Below are 24,250 nucleotides of genomic sequence, written 5' to 3' on the forward strand. Positions count from 1 at the left end.
GTAAAAGAATGATCGGGAGCCACTACATTACATGCTATATGCAGAAGCAAAAAAAAAAAAATCATCCCACAAAACAAAAGCAAACTGCCTAAAGTTAGGCAAATAAGAATTCTATTTTGTGAAATGGTATCTGTCCAGTATGTGACTTAAGAATAAAGTAATCAATATGTATGAGATTTGAGGTGAAGTTTATTAGAAATAGTCTATCACTGGCTTCAGTTTATTTTTCTCAGAAGATGCCCCCAAGGAAGAATGCAAACAGACATTTGAAGGTTTAATTGGTGTTTTATACTTTTGGAATTTTTAAATAAAAAATACTCTATGAACCCAAAGGCTTGTGTGATGTTTTAGTCAATGTAATTATATTTTAACGTCACAGTCATAAGTGTTTACAGTGATGACAAAGCTTATTTTTGCATCTTTCTATCTCTCATCATCTCTTTCTACTTAATGCATATTTAAAAATCTTCAGCTAAAATAGCATGAAGTTGTCTTAATTATCTAAGGGACATCAGAAAAGAAATAAGGCTTTATTAGGATGAGGATTCATAATAAAGTGAGTTTTGCCTACTTACGGAGGAACTGTGTATTTGGTGAAAAAGGGAGAAAACTGGCAGTATAAGAGATGTCTAAAAGAATAGAAACGGAAAATTTCTTGTAATTAACTCAGCCTTGATTTTCCAGGAAGATCTCTAAATAGAAAAGACTACACGAGAAAAGAGCACAAAGGGAAATTATAGCTAGAAGTACTGACGAATGCTACTACCCTTTGAATTCAGCCATTGAGTTATGCAGCATGTAAGGCTGCCTCCTGACCACAGACTTTATATTTAACTACTGAATGAAATGCCATTAATAATTATCAGCTTTATACCCTTAATCACAAACCTGCAAAGGGATCACTCTTATAGGATTCCCAAAAATCTTCAAATTCCTTTTGGACCTCCTCATCCATGATGATCCCTGTAGACTGCTCATTATTTACTTGGACATAATTGGCTTTCAGGACTATCTCCACTTCACAGCGTACATCTTGCTGGAAGGGCTTCCACCGTTGCATTACGACTCCATAAATAGTGAGGTCATCGCCTAGGAAAGAGCACCACGTAGCAGCAAAGTCCAGTAGTACCACACTGCTTGCTGGGCACAGACTTGCATGACAACCAGAAATAAGAAATAAACCACTCTTGGGTTAACCACTCTCAGGTGGTTAAGTGTCCGACCAGCTTCTGATTTTGGCTTAGGTCACGATCTCACAGTCCCGAGTTCCCGCACTGTATTGAGCCCCTGCTGAGCGTAAAGCCTGCTTAGGATGTTCTCTTTTCCCCCGCTCTTTCTCAATATAAATAAAAATTTTTTAAAAAGAGAAAGAAATAAACCACTTTCCTACCAAGTTTAGAGTGGTAAACACTCATCCAGAAAACAATTTGAAGCCAAAAGAACACCACAGATTTCGTACTTTTTTCTTTCTTTTCTTCTTTTTTTTTTTTTTTTACAGGCACTTGTATCTGCATGGCTAAAAGCTAAAGTGAGCATTTTTCTTTTTGTGAATCTGCTACATAATAATCACACCAAATTATTACCCTTCACTGGGAAAACAGTTTACTGGATGATTTATTCATCATTATATTGGGCAAAATGTTCATCTTCTCAGAATCCCTAACCATATAGTTCTCATTTAAAGAACAGGTGGGAACTGCAGCTAAAAGGTGAAACTATCATCAATCTGGTGTCAGGAAAGGAGACAATCTTGTGATAACTAACACTAGCTTTAATTTCCTAGATACTAATTTTTACTTACCATATTAATATTTTACCTACTGACTTAAAAAAAAAAAGAGGAACGAACTAAGAAATGAGGATATTACTGTTACACTTCAAAGCCCTTTTCCCTAAACTATGAAAACACAAGATACAACCCTGCTTATTCCTTCTTGGTTGGTTCCTTCCCACCTGAGGAAACTCCCATTCCTGGTGAGAAGAATATTAAACTTTTACAGATATTCCTAACAGGCCTTGGGTAGTTGATAGGCATATTCTCCAAACACTGACATCTGGATTATTACATACAATTCAATGCATCAATTAACAGGTATACATGAATGAATGGTTGGAATTCAGTATTCTGGTACTGGAGAAAAGGGGACCAGAAGAATAGAAGATAATCCTAGTCCTCAAAATCTTGTTGAATATAAGATGTTGGACATACCCCAAACCAATCTGGTGGTATTTATAACTTGCTCAACAAATAGTGTCTCTGAACTAACTGGCAAGTCTTCATATCTAAGCCTGTGTCAAATATACGGTATTTGCTCATGCAAAATGCCTTTTACTCTCTAAATTTCAATGTGTAATGTGTAATCTGCAGAGCTTTTGATTTTCTGAAGAAAAATGTTCTGTAAATGCTAAATGCATGGAACTGGTAGCAGCAATTACAGAATAGAGAGCATATTTCTAGCCAAAGGCAACTTCATAATAAATGGTGAAAACACGTTTTCAAGAGCCTTCCTAAACCACGGCTTGGATGTTTTTCAAACCCAGTCAAGAAATGATCATTTACTATACTGTCTGCCCTCAATTTTTAGATGAAAATGACTGGGGCAACTTTGTATGAGCACTTGGAACAGTCCTTTACTGTGGTCATTTTAATAGATTATGCTTAGATTGTTCCTAAATTAGTCAAACAAGGAACTTAACTTTTAGATACTGCACCCATAAGTAACCCGATTTCACTAAGCAGTGACAATGTGGAAAATGTGGAATACTGAAGAACGGCCAAGAGCACTGATTTTGCCCAATTTGGATTCAAATTCCAGCTCCACCACTCACTGGCTACGTCCTTGGGCAAATTACCTAACTTTGCTGAGCCTATATTTTGACCTAGAAAAATGGGAATAGTTACATTTATATCTCAGAACAACAGTGAAAATTAAGTTAGATAACGTTTATAAATTACTTCATACAATATCTAAAATACAGGAAGTGCTCAACTGGCAAATATTAGCTATTATACGAAACCTTGTTATTATACTTAAGTTTTCCCACAATAAAAATTACAAACAGTGTTATTGTCAGGAGGCTCAAGCTCTTACTTTCTACAATCCCAGCTCTTTGTGCTGCTGTCTTCTGCAGCTTATTTCCCACTGCAGCCACCCCCAACCAGACCCATGTCTGACCTCCCACTGCACTGGCAGTTCTCAGGACACAAACTCCAACTTTATTACTCTGCATGTGTCAATCTGGGGTTCCCAACCAGACTGTATATTCCTCAAGGGCAAGGATTATGCCATATATCTTTTCATTCCCACAGAGATTTGTAGCTATGGATAAATGAAAAAAGAGCTGCTGACAGACTGCTTCCATCCATTATTGTTAGTGACATGTGAAAGAAAAATAGCTTCAGGTTTTTTCAGGGCAGAAAGAATTCAGTTTAGATGAACTGCATGAAAACATTTTTTTTTAAAGAGGGTTTTTAAAGTATTTATTTATTTATTTTGGGGTGGGGCGTGGAGAGAGAGGGAGAGAGAATATCCCAAACAGTCTCCTCTGCATTGTAGGTATGGAGCCTGACACGGGACTTAAACTCACAAACTGTGAGATCATGACCTGAGCCGAAATCAAGAGTCAGACACTTAACCGACTGGGCCACCCAGGTGCCCCAATAAAGAAATATTCTTGACTCTAGATACTGAACTCTTCTATTTCCATAGTGTTTGCCTTATAATTTTAATGAAATGGCAGTTCAGTAAATATTTTATACATGAAGCATCTGGAGATATCTAGGGTTAAAGAAAAAGAGAAATGGTGGAATTTGCAGAAATGAAGCACTTTTGATCTGTCTGGTAGGGGAGAACAAGGATGTGGAATAAGAGGTCAGATATACTTGTTTCTGTCCAGGGGATACACTTGTGTTATATGTTTTCTATTGAGATTAAGGGTGAGTAAGATTAAGGTATGAGTGAGAACAGGAAATACTTAAAGCAGGGAATGTTGAGGTGAATCAAGAAACAATTTTTGACACCAGGCTAAGGTTTACCAACCATTTCCATTTTTTGGCCCACTTTCAATGTAACTTAAATGTTAAATAGCAAGTGGAAATCGCTAGGCAAACAGTAAAAGCAACAGTTTTTAAGTTATTTGGAATAAGAAGAGGAAAGAGAAAGAATAATCTTGTGTCGTTCTCACAGGCAAAAGTCTGGTCAAGGCCTAGGAATGTGTGTAGGGAGCAGAGCTGCTGACTTTTAGGGAGACAGGTTGCCACCTGCCTTTTCTAGGGCTGGAAGGAGAAGCCTCAGAGAAGCTGACTAGGACAACCTTTTTTTGGGATTGAAAGTCTGTAAGTCCAAAAGACTTTTAAACTGTATACTAGAGATTTTAGTGCCTGTCAGTTCTGGGAAGAAGAGACAGTGAGGGATTAGGATAGATAAGGATACTGGTGCCAAAATACGGAAAACATCAGTTACTTCGGTTAGAGAAAAAGGTTTTGATTAAAACTGTTAGATTATACATTTGAATGCAGTCTGCTTCTGAGATCTCTACCTTTAGCTGACAGGGCCATGTAAATTTTACAGCCCTAGCCCCTACTAACAGTTGAAAACAATCCCCTTTATTCTCCTTCTTTCTTTTTGCATTACATATGTAGAATAATACATTTGTTTAAAAAAACATATCAAATTTTATTAAGAACATCTCATGATACTTAAATGTAGTTACTAAAGAAAATAATATTTACTCTCTTGAGCAATACTGACTTACAAAACCTCCTAACATCTTAATTTTTCCAATAAAACTCTTCCCTACCATTTTTTTTGTAAATACAGTAATTTTAAATTTTAATGTAGAACACTTCCATTCTACACATGTGGGCCAGTATTAATCCTTGCCCTCCCACTAATATGTTTAAGTTTGATTCTTCCCAGGCTCCCCATTGAGCAGAATAAGAGGGGCAAGATGATTTCAGATGGGGCAAAAAAGAGCTTAGGAGCTGTCTGGTTAGCCTCAAGATCAAAATATAACCAAGAATGACATCGCAACAACCCCTGTGAAGTCCTCCAATTTCCAAAATAGCTCTGAGGTTGTCTTTGATTTGCCTGGAACACTTCAGATCAACCAGATCAATGGCCATCATGAGGCCTAAGTCACTAACAGATGTTGTACACCCTCTGCTTGACTGTCACTGAGAAAAGAAACCATCGTCTGATAAAATCTACCTTCCTGGAGCTTCAGACTGCTCAAACTCAATAGTAATCTCCTCTAACTATAATTCTATTTCTGTATGACAGCTTTCCAATTAACGAAAAGTGAGCTGTCACGTCCTTCCTAAGGCTTCTTCATGCTAAACACCCACAGTTCTTTCAGCATGGTTTCAAATTCCTTCTCAATTTGGGCAAGTGGCCAACGGAAACACCAAGAACCCTCAGAGGACAAAATCAATGTGACTCCTACTGTGGTGTCACCAGCACAGAGGAGAGAGGAACAATCACCTCCTTTCTTCTAGATACCAGTAAGAGTACAGTAGTATCTGACAGAGTCATACTGTCTGATCCACTAAAGCCACTACAATTTGCTACTGTTAAGCAAGAATGGGCTGAAGAGACTCCTGGACGAAAAGTCAGTGGATCTGGGTTCATGTTCTAGTTCTGCCACTTAACTCTCCATGTGACCTTGGGCAAGTCAGATTCTTCATTTATAAAACAGTGGCTGGACTGGACTAAGCTATAGCTTTTTTCCTGCTGTGTATCACCTCCCACCTCCATGCCAGTTTCTGTTCTCAAGGTGAGCAATTAAGCCTCCACACTGAACTTCGCAGTGTTCAGGTGGAAATAAAAAATGGCTTTTTCCTAGTCAATATTTTAGGACCTCTTATAAAAGCCAGCAAAAATTCTTACCAGATTTACAACTGTCTACTAGGTCATCTTCCAGGATAACCTTCATAGATCGTGGAATACTTCCAACAGATAGCCTTTGAACCTAGCAAGGAAAAGGAAACACATACTAAGTATGCTTAAATACATGCTAAGTATTCAGAAGCCTAGCAGTTCTTGAATTACTGTTTCTATTTCCCTGGTATTATCATACAATTTAATTGTGATGGGGATTTATAAAGTTTTCTTGAAAATTGTACCTACTATCTGTTTATAAACTCACTAGAGTAAAATAAAAACACCAATATGGAAAATGTCTCCAAATATAATCTACCTTGTGAATGCTCAAAATAAATACATGCTCCACCTATTAAACATAATACCAAAGTTATTTACCTACAAAAGACATGCAGTTCTTTCCTGACCTTTAGTCCTAAGACCTGGGCAAATCACTCTGTTCCTTTGATCATTCCTTAGTGACAAAACTCTGGTTTTATTTCACATGGACATGTACCCAGTAAAAAGACTATTTCCTAGGCTCCCCTGCACATGGAATATGGTCATATGGCTAAGCTCTGGCCAATGAAATGAGTAGACATGCCTTAGACTTCAAAGAGGTCAACTTGAATGGAGACTTGGCTGGTGCTGTTACCCGTCCCTCCCTTTTCCTGCTGTCTGACTAGTATACAGTGGTGAAAGAGTTGTAACTACCATCTTAGATTATAGAGAACCCTAATAGAGGTCACATGTTAAGAATGGTATATAGAAAGACAGGAGTTTGAATCCTTGACACTGAATATACCTTTGTGTTTCAGCGGCAAGGAAAACCTGGCACACTGTCCCATATTAAAGAGTGTCTATGTATATATACCTCATTTGACACAGCAAATAAAATTGGGCCTAAACCTCAAATCCTGAATACTCCAATGTTTAACAACCACTTAAAACCATTTAATTTTTCTCCTATCCCTTAAATACAACTAGTTTGAACTTCTTAAATATTCCCTTAATTTTAACATAATTATTAATTATGTTAAATATACTACCACCTGCGACACATAAAATCAATAGATGACCGAGTAAACCACAAAGCTGAGTGATAAAGGGAAGGCAGCATAATGACCAGAGTCCTACAGTGTTAGAAGGCTACTGCCTTTGTTAGTTAGGTTCAGAATTTATTAACACACAAATCTGTTTCCAAGCCTTGAATTACCTCAAGGTTTACCTACAACATCGTTTTACCCTTTAAAAAACTTATGTTTTCACCATTAATCAACAGGCAGCTTAAAAGCTACAAAATGCCAAAGAAAATTCTTAGGCAGAAAGGGCCATTCTCATGTTTGGGTGCCATATACCAATGCTCTCTATACAGAGATGATTACTGCATGGTCTCTAAAGACTATATCCTGGTACATGTGCAACCATACTGTGTGATAACACAAATCCCATTTGTAATCCTTCATGTGTTCCCCACTCTTGGTAATTTGACCACTGCTGAAAAAAAAAAAAACCTTCTTCAAAGTTGTGATTTCTCTCATTTCTTTGATCATTTACCTGCTCTTGAATTTTGATTTCCTGATAATCTCTACACCTGGTTGGAGATGAAGATAAGCCTGAGAGGCAAGTGAATTTTGAAGAATCACAGCTTTCCGAGCTGGGACAGGAGGACGGCCGGCAGAAGGTATAGTACAGCTCAAAGTCAGCCTTGACCACAAATACATGCTTGCATTTGTTACACATGTAATCCCGCTCAAACTCCAGGATCTTCACCACACTTGTTCGAATCACTGTCCCAGTGACAGATAAAAAGTGTCCCACATCCTTGGTTTTAGGGATGTGCTCCCTCACCAGCTCAGGACAAACGGGCAACCCTGATGGAGAAAAACAACAAAAAAAACCACATCAACTTATGTCTTGGGATTTGACTCTATGGAATATATTCCTCTCATATTTCCTGGAGTAGAAGGTATAACTTCAGAAAAAAAAATTTTGAGTTTTACTTCAGAAAAAAATCAGATCAATTCAATTAAGAAAACAGAAAAAGATCATTTTAAATAACAATGATCAGTGGACTCTTTTTAAAAGTACATATCCAGGGGCGCCTGGGTGGCGCAGTTGGTTAAGCGTCCGACTTCAGCCAGGTCACGATCTCGCGGTCCGTGAGTTCGAGCCCCGCGTCAGGCTCTGGGCAGATGGCTCAGAGCCTGGAGCCTGTTTCCGAATCTGTGTCTCCCTCTCTCTCTGCCCCTCGCCCGTTCATGCTGTCTCTCTCTGTCCCAAAAATAAATAAACGTTGAAAAAAAAAAAAAAGTTTAAAAGTACATATCCAGATGACATAATAACCAGGATTTTAAAAAAAGGATTGATTCTCATAAGAGGGCTATCTCAGTAGAATCTAAATACATTATGTAATTATAACCTCATTCAGTAAAGAATATACTACCACCTGTGACACATAAAATCAATAGATGACCGAGTAAACTACAAAGCTGAGTGATAAGGGGAAGGCAGCATAATGACCAGAGTCCTACAGTGTTAGAAGGGTACTGCCTTTTTTAGTTAGGTTCAGAATTTATTAATACACAAATCTGTTTCCAAGCCTTGAATTACCTCAAGGTTTACCTACAGCATCGGTTTATCCTTTTAAAAACTTGTGTTTTTCACCATTAATCAACAGGCAGCTTAAAAGATTCAAAATGCCAAGGAAAATTCTTAGGCAGAAAGGCCCATTCTATGTTTGGCTGCCATACATCACTGGAGTAGAGAGATGCTAGCTGTGATGGTCAAAGGCTGCCTTCTAACAGACTGCCTTCTAACAGGTTTACCAAGGTAGCATTTGTTACACTGGTTCATGCCCAATGGTCCACTGGTTCATGCCCAATGGTCTTCAGAATTCAGCAGCTCTGAAATCTGGAAAATGTGCACACTGAAGATGGATCTATAGGATTTGTCAAGTCATGAGAAATAACCGTAATAGCTATGATTATGCTTTAGGTTTCTATGGTCAGCACACTTTCTCCCTGTTGACAGATCTACTCTGAAAGCCAATTGATGATAATAATGAGGTAGTTTGGGAAGTATGAAATTAACAACAACAACAAAAAAGGCAATGAGTTATATGAACTGTATGTACGCTTAAGGCACCAGGTTACATTAATCTGGTGTTACAGGTTACAACTCTATAGACTTAAATTTTCTCTGCTGCTGGCTGAGACTCTATGTATACTGTATATTGTATAAACAAGGCAGGTACTGCCAACATTTGCCACTATAACTCCTTTTTCTGTCCAAGGCTGACCCCAGAGCTGACAAGTGTGCTATTCTATGGGCAGGAATAGACAGAGAAGTTGGAGCTGGATCAAAGTAGGTATTTTATCCATTAAAAAAAAATATGCATGCTATTTCTCATTGTTGATTTCAGGCATCTGTTAATTCAGCTGTGTATAGCTAAATGTCGAGCTACCAAGAACATACAGATATTTCTAGTTACAACCAGGTAAAAGCCATACCAACAACCAAAGCTTCTCATTTAAAACAGGTCTTGTTCTCATGTCTACATTGCTTACATTTTGGAAGTACCATGTCCTTTTTTAGTTTATACCCTAATGTTAAGAAAGAAATGACTATGTGGAGATTTCCCTTCTTATTTGGCCTTAACTAGAATGAATGTATATTATGGCAACCCTTAACACTGCTTTACAGATTCTCAGTTACTTTTGTTTTGCTCCCCACATGAATACTTTTTTCAAAACTGAGATAAAGATAAAGATAAGAATAAAACTCACATTTACTCTTTTAAAGTGTATAAGTCAGTGGTTATTAGCATATTCACAAAGTTGTACAACCATCACCACTATCTAATTCTAGAATATTTTTATCACTTCAAAAAGAAAGCCTGTACCCATTAGCAATCACTCCCCATTCCCTTACCCCTAGCCTCTGTCAACCACTAAGCTGCTGTCTCTATGGTAAATCTACTCTGGATATTCCATATAAATGGAATCATAAATAAGTGGCCTCTTGCGTGTCACTTCTTTCACTTAAGCATAGTATTTCCAAGACTCATTTATGTTGTAACATGTATCTGTACTTCATTACCTTTTATGGCTAAATATTCCATTGTATGGCTATACCACATTTTGTTTATCCATTCATCAAATGATAAACATTTGGGTTGTTTACACTTTCGGGCTATTATAATACTGCTACAAACATTAATGTGCAAGTTTCTGTTTATCTGTTTTCAATTTTCTTGGGCATATACCTAGGAGTGGAATTGCTGGGTCATATGGTTAAATATATTTTTTGAAATAGTGTTATTTCTGTGTTTGCAAAAAGTCACTAGTGTTCTCTAATGTAAGTATACAGAGGACAGGAAAATAGTATTATTCAAGTGGGAAATAGGATTATTAATCCAATTTCCTTCATGAAGTGTAAACAAAATCTACCAACAATTATGAGCAAGGTAAAAAGAATAGAAAAAATGGATTAAGAAAACTCATTTTAATAACTCCTTAGATTTTTTTAGTATCCATTCTCTCTTCCATGGCCCCTAAAAGATATCATTTTGCATCCTATTTCTACTCATTCTAGTTCTGCTTCAGATGCAAACTGCTCAGTATAAATTATATTATCAATATATTAAAACTATCAATATATTTAATATCAATATATTAAAACTCTAGGAGAGATACAGAAGGAAAACTAAGATCACAAGAACTAGTTATGGGAAGTGTTGTATCACTCTGATTTCTTTCATAACTGCAGAATACCGAGGAAAACTATAGACTGCCCAGTATAATTTATCAGACTCTTTGGATATTTCATATGCTAACGTCACATGTAGCTGATGAAGTCTTACACAGTTATTTAGATAGATATTTGCTATTTCTGGCTTACAAACAAATTTTGGTCTGAAAACAAAAGTAAATGTAATTTTATTATAGTTTTCTCCTAGAAAGCAATCTTTAATTTGACAGTATCTTACTGTAAATAGCACCTTAGAATAGAAGAATAAAACATCATACCCTCCATTGCTTCTACAGTAATCCAGGAAAGAAATAAAGAACGCCTAAGTCCAAATCTCCTCTTCTTATAACCTTTCCATGGCTGCCCACAGATCTAAGAATAAGGAACCAAGTCTGGACTGGACTACAAGGCTTTCCTCTCATACCAAGCCCTCTAAGCACTCAAACATTCACATATAGTGTCCCCTTTGCCTCAACACTCTCCTCCCAACTCTGATCCTCAAAAGAGTCCACACTAAGAAGCAATATAGAAGTTGAGAAAACAGATTCTGGAATCAGACTACATGGGTTTAAGTCACAGCTCTATTACCTACTAGCTGTGTGATCTTGGCCCAAATTATATAACCTTTCAGATTTCCCTTCTGTAAAATGGCAATAACAACAAAACCTACCTCACAGGGTCATAAGACTAACGTAATTCATATATGTGACGTTTCTTAGGACAGTACCTTGCATATAGCAAACACTATTTATTATTTATTTTTGAGAGACAGAGTGTGAGCAGGGGAGGGGCATAGAGACAGGGAGACACAGAATCCGAAGCAGGCTATAGGCTCTGAGCTGTCAGCACAGAGCCCTACAGGGGGCTCAAACCCACAAACTGTGAGATCATGACCTGAGCCAAAGTTGGATGCTTAATCCACTGAGTTACTCAGGTGCCCCGAGCAAACACTATTCAAATGTTAGTTCTTATACGTGATATTTTCATTTTTCCTCCTTAAAAGATCAGCTTAAATATCCTTTTCTAAATAAAATCTTTCCTTAACCCACCTCAGGTTGAATTTTCTTTTTTATGAGCTTTAACACACTGTTCCTCTCTTTCACTCCACTTATTGCAATTTAAATAAAATAATTATTATGCTTCCACACTTGAATATAAATTCCACAGGAACAGGACAGAGGTAGATTTTATTCACCATGCTTTCTAAACAGTAAATGTTCAAAATATACTTGAAAGAAAGATGAATGGCAAGACTAGGAAGGAGGGGGTAGATAGGAGAGATATTAAGGATACTATGTTGACTTTGAGATATGTAGAGATAAGGGATCAGGAAGAAGGTGAAATGTAGAGTGACTCCCAGTTCTCTGGTTCCCTTAACAGGGAATTCTGCAAGGCACACAGTAATCAAACAGTAAATATCTACTGAAAGAATAAATAAGGAAATACCATTTTCACTTGGAGTGGGACACAGAGTAGAGAAAAATCCTAAGTACACTTTTTGATACACTGAATTAGCAAGAAAATATCTAGTGTGAAACCTCTGATAAGCATGGTGATATCTGGATACAGAGCTTGAGAGACAGATTTTGGCTAAAATTGAGAAAAAATGTAGAGGTGGTATTTGTTTCTACGTAGGTGGCAGCTGAAGCTCAGGTCCAGAAACAGGGGCCACCCTATGAGAGTGCAGGATCCAGGAGAATACGGCCACATCTGAACCTAGCACGTACGGTTCAGGTAAAGGAAGAGGCTCCAAAGAGGAAGGAGAGAGGCCACAGCCAGAGAGAAAGGAAAGGGCAAGAGGGTGCTGCCAAGTGGGACCAAGGCTGGAATTTCGTAAGGTGGGAGGAGTCAACTGTACCAAACCCAGCAGGGAAATAAAGGAAGAGAAATACTGAAAAGTGACCCTCAGTTTGACCATGAGACTGTCACTAGCAAGGCTGGTGAGGGTGGCTCCTGTGTGGTGGAAGTAAAAGTAAAGAAAGTAAAAGGATGAACGGAAGAAGGAATGAATTCTGTCAGAACATTTACTTGTGAAAAGGAAGAGTGCATGGAGAATGAAGGGGGACACAGAGTTGAAAGACAAGTCTTTTTCCTTCTACAAAATGAGCAAAACCCGAGAGAGAAAATTCAGATATAACTGCCAAAAAGGATTCACGGTCATCCCTCTCACCCCCTACCACACTCCCACAGATTCCATGCTCCCCGGGGGGGTTTGGCCTGACCGGGTGACTGACTTCATAGCATATGGTTTACCCACCTCCCTACCTTGGTCACTTACAACATCCTAACTGACCTCACGTAAATCAAGGTTCCGGATTAGGGGACATGGCTGGACTTCAGGAAAGCTCTAAACTTCTTGAAATTCAGGCAAAATGTTATGTATATACACATACCTGCACCTGCTGGAGAGGGTCCATATCTTTCTCAACATTTAACCCTTAAGAACTGACTTAAATCTTCCATCCCATAATTCTACTGACTTGCATACGATTCCCTCTAAGAACAGAAGGAACTTACACTGTGGCAACAGTCACTAAATTTCCCTCCCCTCCTCTAATTTAACAGTAATGCCCTAACCTCTAGCATGTCCTACTCGGGCCCCTGGTCCTACATCACATTCAAGACGATCTCTTCCAAATGCTGTAACAACATGACAGTGACATTCATAATCACTTACTGACTGTACCACTCATTTAGGGTCTTAATCTCCTATTGCTCTGCGTTGTTTCTTAACCATTCTATATGTGGAGGGGACAGTCACTTCTTGAGATCCTTTTCACACCCCTGTGCCCAACCCAGTGCTTTAATAAGCACTTTTCAATAAGGAGAAAATTAGTGAATAGAAGAGAAGGGGGAATGGGCTTTCCCTCTCTCTCTCTTGCCTCACCTTTACCATATATGGCCTCAAATCTCCCAGTCCAGAACAAAACGCTTGAATTTTGTGGTGCATACAAGGGCTTCTTACCTCTGTACCTTTCCTTAGGCACTTTACTTGGTCTGGCAAACTCTCCCCAGTTCACTCAGCCATGAAGACTGCATTCGCGTTTTCGCTTCCACAAGAAAATTTCCCTAAGTCCAGGCTAACACATGCACACTCACACAAATGGAATATGTAAGCAAAATGGTCAAATGAATGCACCATTATATAAACAATGCCTTTCATGTCTAGAGAAATCTTCCGTCAGGAAGAGTAAAAAGGAAGAATCCAGAGACACCTTCCATTCCTTGTAAATGATAACCCAGGCCTCATGATAAGTCTACACAAACTGGTTTTATTTCAGTCAGCATAAGGAGATGTACTGGAGAGATACTACACAGGGAATATTAGAGGGAAGCAGGGCTCACTTCTAAGCATCCCGCATATGCCAACCCAACCTTTTCTGTATTCCTCTACAAGTGCAGCCAGGATGAGTGAATTTCCTACAGCTATGTCTAACACAATTACAACATCTCTGAAGAAAAAACTATGTAAAGATTACAACTAAATTTTCTAAGAAAATTAGCTTTCAATTATCTTCTATACTTTTATAATACCGGGCAATACGTAATCTTTAATGTTCTTACATCGGAAACAAAAGAGCAGTTTACATTTACTGAATCATGTATATGGTGCCTGTTTGCTTTTTTTTAGAAATTCTGAGCAAATTTGTTCAAAATATGGCAGATTAAGTGGTTATTTTGTATAGTAAAGTAACTATTATTTTAAGAAGAAGATAATAAAGGTGAGTATATTTCATCTTCAGATTCTTTTCATTACAGATTATAATTTTTAAATAAACTTATAAAGGCAATATGATGTTAAGCCAAACTGACCATACACAAGCAAAATCTTAGTGCTAAAAAGGTGCTAAGAGATGGTGTTTGGACAGAAATGACAATTTATTTTCATCTTCCTGTCTTACTATATATGTTACCAAGTAACTATACAAGTTAGGTATAACATATGTATCTGTATGTGTTACTAAGTAACACAAAAACCTTTACCATTCTCTGACGAATTCAGTGAGAAAGAACAAAAAGAAATTTTGGAAATAGACAGCGATAGGTCCCTCTCTGTGCAAGAGAGAAGTCCATATCAATTACTTCAGGTCCCTGGTTTTCAGCTTGCAGTTCCCCAAACAGTAGCATCAGCATCACCTGGGATCTGTTAGAAATGTAAATTCTTGGGCCCCAGGCCAGACCTCCTCAATTAGAAACTCTGTGGGTGTGGCCTAGCAATCAGCGCTTTTTTTTTTTTTTAATTTTTTTTTTTTCAACATTTATTCATTTTTGGGACAGGGAGAGACAGAGCATGATCGGGGGAGGGGCAGAGAGAGAGGGAGACACAGAATCGGAAACAGGCTCCAGGCTCTGAGCCATCAGCCCAGAGTCTGACGCGGGGCTCGAACTCACCGGCCGCGAGATCCTGACCTGGCTGAAGTCGGACGCTTAACCGACTGCGCCACCCAGGCGCCCCGCAATCAGTGCTTTAACAAGCCCTACAGTTGATTCCAATTGCCATAAATGTTTGGGAACCACTACTTTAAATAACACTGAATGCTATTTTTTCCTTCTCATTTACTTTGATGTTATCTTTGTATTAGGAGACCTTTCATCAAAACCACTGGAAATAGCAAGTAAACTGTAGGCTAATAAAAATCCCAGAAGATAAAGAGCAATGCATATCCTAGAAAAACAAACTGGAAAATGTCTTAGGTTCCTAAGGAGTCTGAACCACAGAGGCAACCTATGTTTTCATAATCAAATGCCTTGCCTGGAGTCCAAGATGAAGCCGCAATATACTTAAAACCACTCTATTTCCATCTCTGGTTCATTCTGCTTGGGACACCTCTATCCTTGCCTTACCTTCTCCTCTTGAAATCTCCAGTGAATCTCTGAGAATTCGCTCCCTGTTCTATGAACTAATATATCTTGCACACACCTTAAATGAGGCATGCATCACATAATAGCTGCCATTAAACTCCTTTACAATTATGTTTAATATGTACTTAGGCATGTATCTTTGAGCATACAGACACCATTTGGTGAATATTTGACTATACAGCTATCTCCTCTACAGCCTTGAACTCCTTTAGATGAGGAGCTATACCATAGTATTATGGTTTCCCAAGAGACTAGCAAATGCCTACACATGATACGTTTGTAGAAGGAATGCTACCATGGTAGTAACATAATTTGCAATTTACTTTTTCAGAGAACTAGAAAAAAAAAAAACAAAAAACAACAGGCTAATTTATCAGAAACCAATAGGGTCACCCACCTAGGCAGACAAAATTTTGGTATTTAAACTGAGCATGGAAAAACATCTGAATGTAAGGACAGCCTAAAACCATTCCTAAATATATTTCAGTAACATTAAAGCCTCTTCTAACAATCTTTTCGCAACATTATTATAAGGAAACATTTGTTCTTGAACCTACCAAGAGATTATCTAGTGTGCTGATGCATAAAGATGTATAATATTCATAATTTTATTCTAGATAAAATACTATTTTTTTCAATTAAATCAAATGCATGCTCCTTGGGGGAAATCTTATTTTCTCCAAAGATTTCTACCATACTGACTCATCTCTTTCCAATCACAGCAAGCATTTTTGTTGATTATAAATCCCCACCTTTTTGAAATGTACTATAAAGTACTTATTTTTAAACAAATGGTACGTGTGTTCTCCAGCTTAATCACAGACTACAGTGATTCAAAGATACAGCTTTGCCACCAGGGGCTGATTCTTAAAAATTAAGATACTTAATCTGCCATTCATTCAACAAAAGTTGAGTGCCTAATGGGTGGCCAGTATAGTGGTAAACTTGATATATAAAAATAATAAATTTCCTAAAATAGTTTTGAAGATCACTAGATGTAATCTACTACTTTTCTAATTCTTTGTATTATCAATTCTTTTGTTAGCAGTCACATAAGCTCGTAAGGCTGCTTTGAATTATAATTTTATACACACATATCCACATGTATATATGTGCACACTACCATACTGTTGTCTCCACACATTCTCTTTCCCCTTGAATGGAATGGCTAGTACCCCAGCCTTCTAATATCCAGTATAAAATCAATATTCTGCTCTGAAACTGACCATCAACTACACAATAGATATATTTTTAAGTATAAAGATCAACTGATGTTCTTATTTAATTCTTAGTGCTCTGAATTCAGTATGTGTTGGGATTTCTCAAAATGTTCCTAGAGGATAACATGGCAGTAAAATCCTTAAGTGATTCACCTGATATCCTGGCATGAAGATTCTGCTTCATAGAGGCACCCTCAGGCTGAGAAAGGGACTGGAGAATTGTCAACGCTGATCTTCGCAGAGCGCTATCAAAAACTGTTAGTACTTCATTGGGGAATGTGTTGAAATACTCCCCAAGTTCCATGTTGGTCTCAAAAAGGGTCATGGCATTAACCACAACTGGGTAATGAGCATCTTCATCTCTTTCCTTCAAGATTAGAAGAATATCATTCTTATGGTATTCCGAAACATAGGATTCAAACACTTGACCAACCAGTGTAACTTGATCACTATTCATCTTGAATCTAGGTGACTAAAGAAAAAGAAAGGACCGTATTATACCTTTGGTATTGCAGACTTAAACACAAGTTCAACAAAAACGATTGGTTGTAAATCATCCTGACTTTGGGTCACACTATAAACTCAAAATATTATTCAAATTAAAATCTTAAGGGGCGCCTGGGTGGCTCAGTCGGTTGAGCGTCCGACTTCGGCTCAGGTCGTGATCTCACAGTCCGTGAGTTCGAGCCCTGAGTCAGGCTCTGTGCTGACAGCTCAGAGCCTGGAGCCTGTTTCAGATTCTTTGTCTCCCTCTCTCTGACCCTCCCCCATTCATGCTCTGTCTCTGTCTCAAAAATAAATAAAGGTTAAAAACAAAAATTAAAAAAAAAATTAAAATCTTAATTAGATTGGAATTACTTGTTATAGTCACTTAGTAAATGTATTTTTTGAGAAAGTGAAGCTAAACCTAACTAAAGAATTATGTTGGTACTGATTACTGAAATCCAAAATGGTCCAAAGCCTTTCCTGTATCTTTTCCCCAAACTATCTCTTATTAACTCTATGGTAAAAGGCCTTCCCTTTTCTTTAACCACAATTTGTATATACATTTGCTCTCAAGTATATCTTAAATAGTAGTCTTCTGGCTAAAGTTACTTCTGGTAGAGTTTTTTTTGCATGTGCCCTGGTTCTAGGTTTTATTCATATAAATAATGTATCCTTCTCTCTTATCACACACACACCATATTCATGTGTATTCGGCTACATAAATGGAACATACATGGATAACCAGGGTTTTTAAAAATTTTCTAATGTTTATTTATTTTTGAGGGAGAAAGAATGAGGGAGGGGTGGGGAAGACACAATCCAAAGCAGGCTCCAGGCTCTGAGCAGTCAGCACAGAGCCCAATTCGAGGCTCCAACTCACAAAGTGCGAGATCGGACCTGAGCTAAAGTCAGACACTTAACCAACTGAGCCACCCAGGTGCCCCCGTGGATTGCTAGTTCTGACTTGAATAGTTAACAGATTCGCTTTAGAAATTTACATTTTGGGGGCACCTGGGTGGCTCAGTCAGTTAAGCGTCCGACTTCGGCTCAGGTCATGATCTCACAGTCCGTGAGTTCGAGCCCCGTGTCGGGCTCTGTGCTGACAGCTCAGAGCCTGGGGCCTGTTTCAGATTCTGTGTCTCCCTCTCTCTCTGCCCCTCCCCTGTTCATGCTCTGTCTCAAAAATAAATAAACGTTAAAAAATTTAAAAAGAAATTTACATTTTGAGGTTAATTTGTTTCCTATTTTCTCTTTCTAACCTAGGAAACGTACTGGCCTCAGCAAAAACAGCTATCAAGAGTATAAAGAAAGTACATAATTAAACTGAGGAAAGGAAAATTGATCTTTAAATGATGAATAACTAGGACTGAAAATAAATACACTATATTACATTACTTCACCTATCACATTCCCCGGCAATGTATTTTTTTGAAAATTCGTATCTACAGATTAAAAGGGCCTACCCCCATTCCAAGTTCATGTATACAGGCAGATATCTATCATGTTCACGGTACCATGCTGGGAAATAAAAAGCACAATAAAAGATCCTCAATGCCCTCAGGGAACCAAATGAAACAGTGCTCTGATAGTGGTAAAAATACAATATGAATAGGAGCACAAAGAAGAGAAGTATTAAATTTCAACGGGGTGACAATCCCAGACATGGCAATGGGCAGTTAAGATAAACTGTTGAAATTGATCATCTAAGAAAATCTTATTTGGTTTGGAAACAGTACTGGAGGACAAATGTACTTTGACTTATTTAACCAACATTTATTGTACTCGGTTCAACAAACAGAAAGATGATAAAAGACAACTTATGAAGTTCACATTTTAGCATCCTAACTATGTGTTACAATGCTATTTATTAGCATTATTTTGCTTTTTCTGGGAACCTACTATTCTAGAAGGTGTGAAAGGAGTTAAGATGGGGGGGGGGCGGTATATGTCACAGGCCAAGAATTCTAACAACTACAAATGCCTGTCTGAGACTGACAGATAGGCATGTGTATACCCAGAAGAATGAGTGAGAGCAAATTATGGCCAATACATCGATAAATAACTTGTTTTTATTAGGTAATATTAAATTCAGCCAAGTATATAAAGCAGAAAAAAGCACTTGAAAAGTAACTCATCATACAGTATTTCCAGGACGTGGCCTTTGCTTGAAACAGAGAGGGGCACCTGGATGGCTCAGTTGGTTGAGCGTCTGACTTCGGCCCAGGTCATGATCTCACGGTCTGTGGGTTCGAGCCACGCATCGGGCTCTGTGCTGACAGCTCGGAGCCCGGAGCCTGTTTCAGATTCTGTGTCTCCCTCTCTCTCTGACCCTCCCCTGTTCATGCTCTGTCTCTCTCTGTCTCAAAAATAAATAAACATTAAAAAAATTTTAACAAAACAAAACAAAACAAAAAAAAACAGAGAAACTGTACTCCCAAGAGTTGCTACAAGACAATCTTTAAGATTCTATAAATACATATTAAATTTGGAGTCACAGTTTAGCAATTTAAAAGACAGCTCCACATAGGGCAGAGAGGGGGTAGCTGCAGAATGCATGGTTCAAATTAAAGTCAGATTAAATTTCGCCTAGTCTTTTTTTGAAATAGCGTGTTTTCTGAAAACAGCATTCCCTTTCAAAACCTGCGCAAAACTGTTCAACTGTTTCTAAGCAGTTTGCTAACCCTATAAACATGCCCACTCTTACTGTTCTACAATTTTCAAGTTCCCTTTCCTTTCACCTATTGAGTAGCTCGGGGCAAAATACAACCACGTGCTACTTCATCCTCTAGACCAAGTGAAGCGCAGGCAAGCGCCAGCAGGGCGAATCAGCGGCGGCTTGCAGCCAGACCACCGAGAATCCCCGCCCGCCGAGAAGCCGCCGCACTCACCCAGAGCCACGCCCCCTCGTCGGTCCCCGCTGCGCCGCGTCCTAAGACCCGCCCCTCTCGCCCGCGGCCCGCGTCTTGTGGGCGCCTCCTCCCCGCCCGCCTGCCCCGCTCCCCCTGTGCGCTGGGCGAACAGGGAGCCGGGTCGTACTGAGGACTGCTTTCCATACTTCCGTCTCTGGACGCAGCCCCTGCCCTACAACACCTCGGCAGGTCTCTGACACTGCCTGGCTCGGCAACCGGGCACCTCGGTCGCCCGACAAATCCCGGAGTTGAATAGTTTGGGAACTAACCAGATGTGGGAGAGACTTGGGACGAACTGCGGGAGAAAAAAAAAATAGTAACGGTGAAACGAGGCAGCAGTTGTCACTTACTGGCGGACATGCAGTGTTAGAAGTCACCGGGGACGCGCTGCTCCCAAGGCTGAGGGTTGCGGAGAGCTCGGGCCTGGAGGCGGGGGGCGCGAAGAGGCCGCTGGGGGCGGGGCAGGGCGCGTGCGCCGGCCGCTCAAGGCGTCGCCGGCCGCGGGGGCGCGCAGGCTCCGACGGGTCCTCCTGGCGCCTGGGTGAAGTAGGCGCCGCGCCGGCTGCTTGGCGGGCCCGCGCACCAGACGGACGCCGAGCCGCGCGCCGCTTCGACTTCGCGGTTCAGGAGGCTCTTCCGGGTGGAGAAGCGGGAGGGCGCGCACCCCGCCTGGTGCCGCGGGACGCGAGACGGTGGAGCTGGGCGGGCTGGGAGGGGCCAGGAGGGCCGAGGCGGGGCCCGATGAGTTCCAGGGCGGGGCTAGGCCGAGCCTCCCGCCCCAGGTGGAGTGAGAAGAGGGGGGCTATGCGAGGACTCACATGGCCTGTATGGGTCGTGCTTTTGGTCTAAGAACTGGCAAATACAAGGTTGCAACGATTTTCTGCTGTGTTGTCTTCTAGAAGTTTTAGGATGAAGGTTTTATAGCTTAGGTCTATGGCCCTTTTGAGTTAATTTTTATATATGATGCGAGGTATGGATACTAGGTAACATTTTGCATATAGATATCTAGCACCATTTGTTGTAAGAGCTATACTTATTCTACTGAAAAGCCTTTGCACTTATGTCAAAAATCAGTTGATTTTGTTTGTGCGGGTCTAAGACTTTTCTGTTGCCAGATCTATGTGCCTACTTTACAATAACGCTATTTTATCTGCATCACTGTAGCTTTATAATGAGCCTTGAAATCAGAGTTTGGCCTCGATTTTTGTTCTTTTTCAAGTTTTTTGGGCTCTTGTGTTTCTCTGGGCGGGGGGGTGGGGGCTCTTGTGTTTTTGTATGAATTTTAAAACCAGAAATTTGTCATTTTCTATTAAAAAGCTGGGATTTTTGGGCCGCTTGACTGGCTCAGTTGATGGAACACAGGGCTCTTGATCCTGGGGTTGTGAATTGGATCCCCATGTTGGGTGTAGAGATTACTTTAAAAAATAAAATCTTTAAAAGAAAAAAACTGGGATCTTTAATGGGGTTGCACAGAATATGGGTCAATATGGGAAGAATTTACATGTTGATGATATTGAGTCATATGACCTTTGAACAAAGTAACCTCCATTTATTTGCCATATAATTTCTATTCATGTAATTGATATAGCAATTGTAGCTTCTGGGATGGGCATGCCACTGGCTGGGCTGTGCCTTCTGGACAATGGAGCAGGTTCAGTTTTCATTTGGGTGCCTGGGCTGCTGCCATTGAATCTGTAGCATCAGTGACAGCAAGAGCAAGAGGATGCCAGCAACCAGTGGGGAGTGGACACTTGACAAGGTTTCAGAAGTGCCACCTCAGCCATGGCCCCATTCAGAGTGGGTCGCCATCCTTTCCATGATGGTTTTTGAAGGGGAACCTGGGAACAAGGTGAACCTAACACAGTTGTTCAAGGGCAAGAAGAGAGTGCTATTTGGAGTCCCTAGGGCCTTTTCACCCCCTCCCCACTGCCCCCAGATGTTCCAAGATCCACCTGCCAGGGTTTATGCAGCAGGCTGAAGCTCTGAAGGCCAAGGGGGTCCAGGTGGTAGCATATCTGAGTGTTAATGATGTCTTTGTAGCTGAAGAGTGGGGACAAGCTCACAACTCGGGAGACAAGGTTAGGCTCTTGGCTGACTCCCTTGGGACCTTTAGGAAGGAGACAGATTTGTTACTGGGTGATTGATTTATTGGTATCTCTCTTTGGAAATCCACTGCTCAAGAGGTTCTCCATGGTGGTAGAGGATGGTATAGTGAAGTCTCTGAATGTGGAGCTGGATGATAGAGGCTTCATCTGCAGCCTGGCACCCAACATCATCTCACAGTTCTGAGGCCCTGGGCCCAGACATATTCCTTCTACCTCTTTCCTGCCCAGCTCTGGACAGAGGGCCCCAGTCCACCCTCAATGGGGGCCACCAATGGGGAACTTTGCCCAGATTTCTGCAATAAAGATTTGTGGTTTGCAAAACAAAACAAAAAAACAATAATCTTTTGTTACATCTGTCTCTAACTCAGGTTTATCCTTAAACTCTTGGGAAGCGGGAAATCATAGTTTTTGATGCTATGTAAATGATATTTTAAATTTCAAATTTTGATTGTTCCTTTCTAGTATATAGAACTATTGATCTTTTTACATTTATTATTTCAAACAGTCTTAAAAATTAATAAACAATTTTTAAGAGCAGTTATGGGTTCACAGGAAAATTGAGCAGAAATTACAGGAAGTTCCCATATAACCCTTCCACCCACCACCCCTAAACTATATTCCCCACACCCCCCACAGCCTCCCACACCATCAACATACATACTGTTACCAGAGCGGTGCATTTGTTACAATTAATGAGCACACACTGACACATCATCATCACCCAAAATTCATTGTTTACAGTCTGGTTCACCCTTGTTGTTGTACATTCTATGGGTTTTAACAGATGTATTATAATAACATGTATCCACCATTGCTGTATCATGCAGAATAGTTTCACTGCCCTGAAAATTTTCTTTGCTCTATTCATCCCTCTCTCCTACCTAATCTCTAGCAACAACTAATCTTTTTATTACCTCCATAGTTTTCCCTTTTCTAGGATGTCATATAGAGTTGACCCTCAAATAACACAGGTTTGAACTGCTTGGGTCCACTTATATGTGAGTTTTTAAAATAGTACTGTAAGTGTATTTTCTCTTCCTTATGATTTGCTTAATAACATTTTTCTCTAGCTTTATTATAGTAACACGATATATAAAGCATATTCAAAATATGTGTTGTTTATGTTATCAGTAAGGCTTCTTGTCAACAGGCCATTAGTGGTTAACTTTTTGGTGAGTCAAAAGTTATATGCGGATTTTTAATGTCTGTGGGGGAGTCAACCCCAACCCCTGTGTTGTTCAAGGGTCAACTGTAGTTGAAATCATACAGTAATTACCCTTTTCAGATTGTCTTCTTTCACTTAGTTACATACGCTTAAGTTTCCTCCATGTCTTTTCATGGCTTAACAGTTCATTTCTTTTTGGTGGTGAATAATAATCCATTATCTGGATATACCACACTTTATTTGTCCATTACCTACTAAAGGATATCTTGGTTGCTTCCAAGTTTTGCCAGTTATGGATAAAACCAATATGTACATCCATGTACAGGTTTTTGTGTAGGTATAAGTTTTCAGCTCTTTTGGGTAAATACCAAGGAGCATGATTGTTTATTGAATGAATCCTATGGTAAGGGTATGTTTAGTTTTGTAAGTACCCCCAAAATGTCTTCCAAAGGGGTCGTACAATGTTGCGTTCCTGTCAGCAATGAATGAGGGTTTCTGTTGTTCCACTTCCTCTCCTACATTTGGTGTTGTTTGTATTTTGGATTTTGGCCATTGTAGTAAGCATGTAGTGGTATCTCGTTGTGTTAATTTGTAATTCCCTGATAACATACGAAGGTGAACATGTTTTCATGTGCTTACTTTTCATCTGTATATCTTCTTTGATGAGGTGTATGTTCAGGTCTTTGTCAGTCTTTAAATCAGGCTGTTTGTTTTCTTATTGTTGAGGTTTTTTTCTCCTTTTTAAGTTTATTTATTTATTTTGAGAGAGAGAGAGAGAGGAAGAGACAGAATCCCAAACAGGCTCTACCCCTCAGCGCAGAGCCCAACATAGGGCTCCATCCCACAAATCTGATCATGGTTTTGGATTATAACCTGAGTCAAAGTCAAG

The 24,250-nt window shown here is 39.6% G+C and overlaps 1 protein-coding gene and 1 pseudogene across 5 annotated transcripts in view; one reads left to right on the top strand and one right to left on the bottom strand.

Moving 5' to 3' along the window:
- Positions 1-20,710, bottom strand: part of MCM9 (minichromosome maintenance 9 homologous recombination repair factor) — a 117,855-nt gene extending 97,145 nt beyond the window's left edge. For 4 of the 5 annotated variants that reach the window (XR_007152116.1, XM_047858405.1, XM_047858406.1 and 1 more), the window contains exons 1-5: positions 20,442-20,570; positions 16,850-17,168; positions 7,419-7,735; positions 5,889-5,970; positions 889-1,089 (exon numbers count right to left, since the gene is read on the bottom strand). Coding sequence is in view for 4 of the 5 variants with exons in the window: in XM_047858405.1 (XP_047714361.1) it covers positions 889-1,089; positions 5,889-5,970; positions 7,419-7,735; positions 16,850-17,153 (904 nt within the window). In the remaining variant the exon portion in view is untranslated. Of the gene's footprint in view, positions 1-888; positions 1,090-5,888; positions 5,971-7,418; positions 7,736-16,849; positions 17,169-20,441 lie in introns of all 5 variants that reach the window. The other variant, XM_047858404.1, reaches the window with a different exon arrangement.
- Positions 20,711-21,855: 1,145 nt separating this feature from the next.
- Positions 21,856-22,380, top strand: LOC125166493 (peroxiredoxin-5, mitochondrial-like; annotated as a pseudogene).
- The last annotated feature ends 1,870 nt before the right edge of the window (positions 22,381-24,250 follow it).

This window comes from Prionailurus viverrinus, chromosome B2 (assembly GCF_022837055.1).
Source record: "Prionailurus viverrinus isolate Anna chromosome B2, UM_Priviv_1.0, whole genome shotgun sequence".
Taxonomy (NCBI): Eukaryota; Metazoa; Chordata; class Mammalia; order Carnivora; family Felidae; genus Prionailurus; species Prionailurus viverrinus.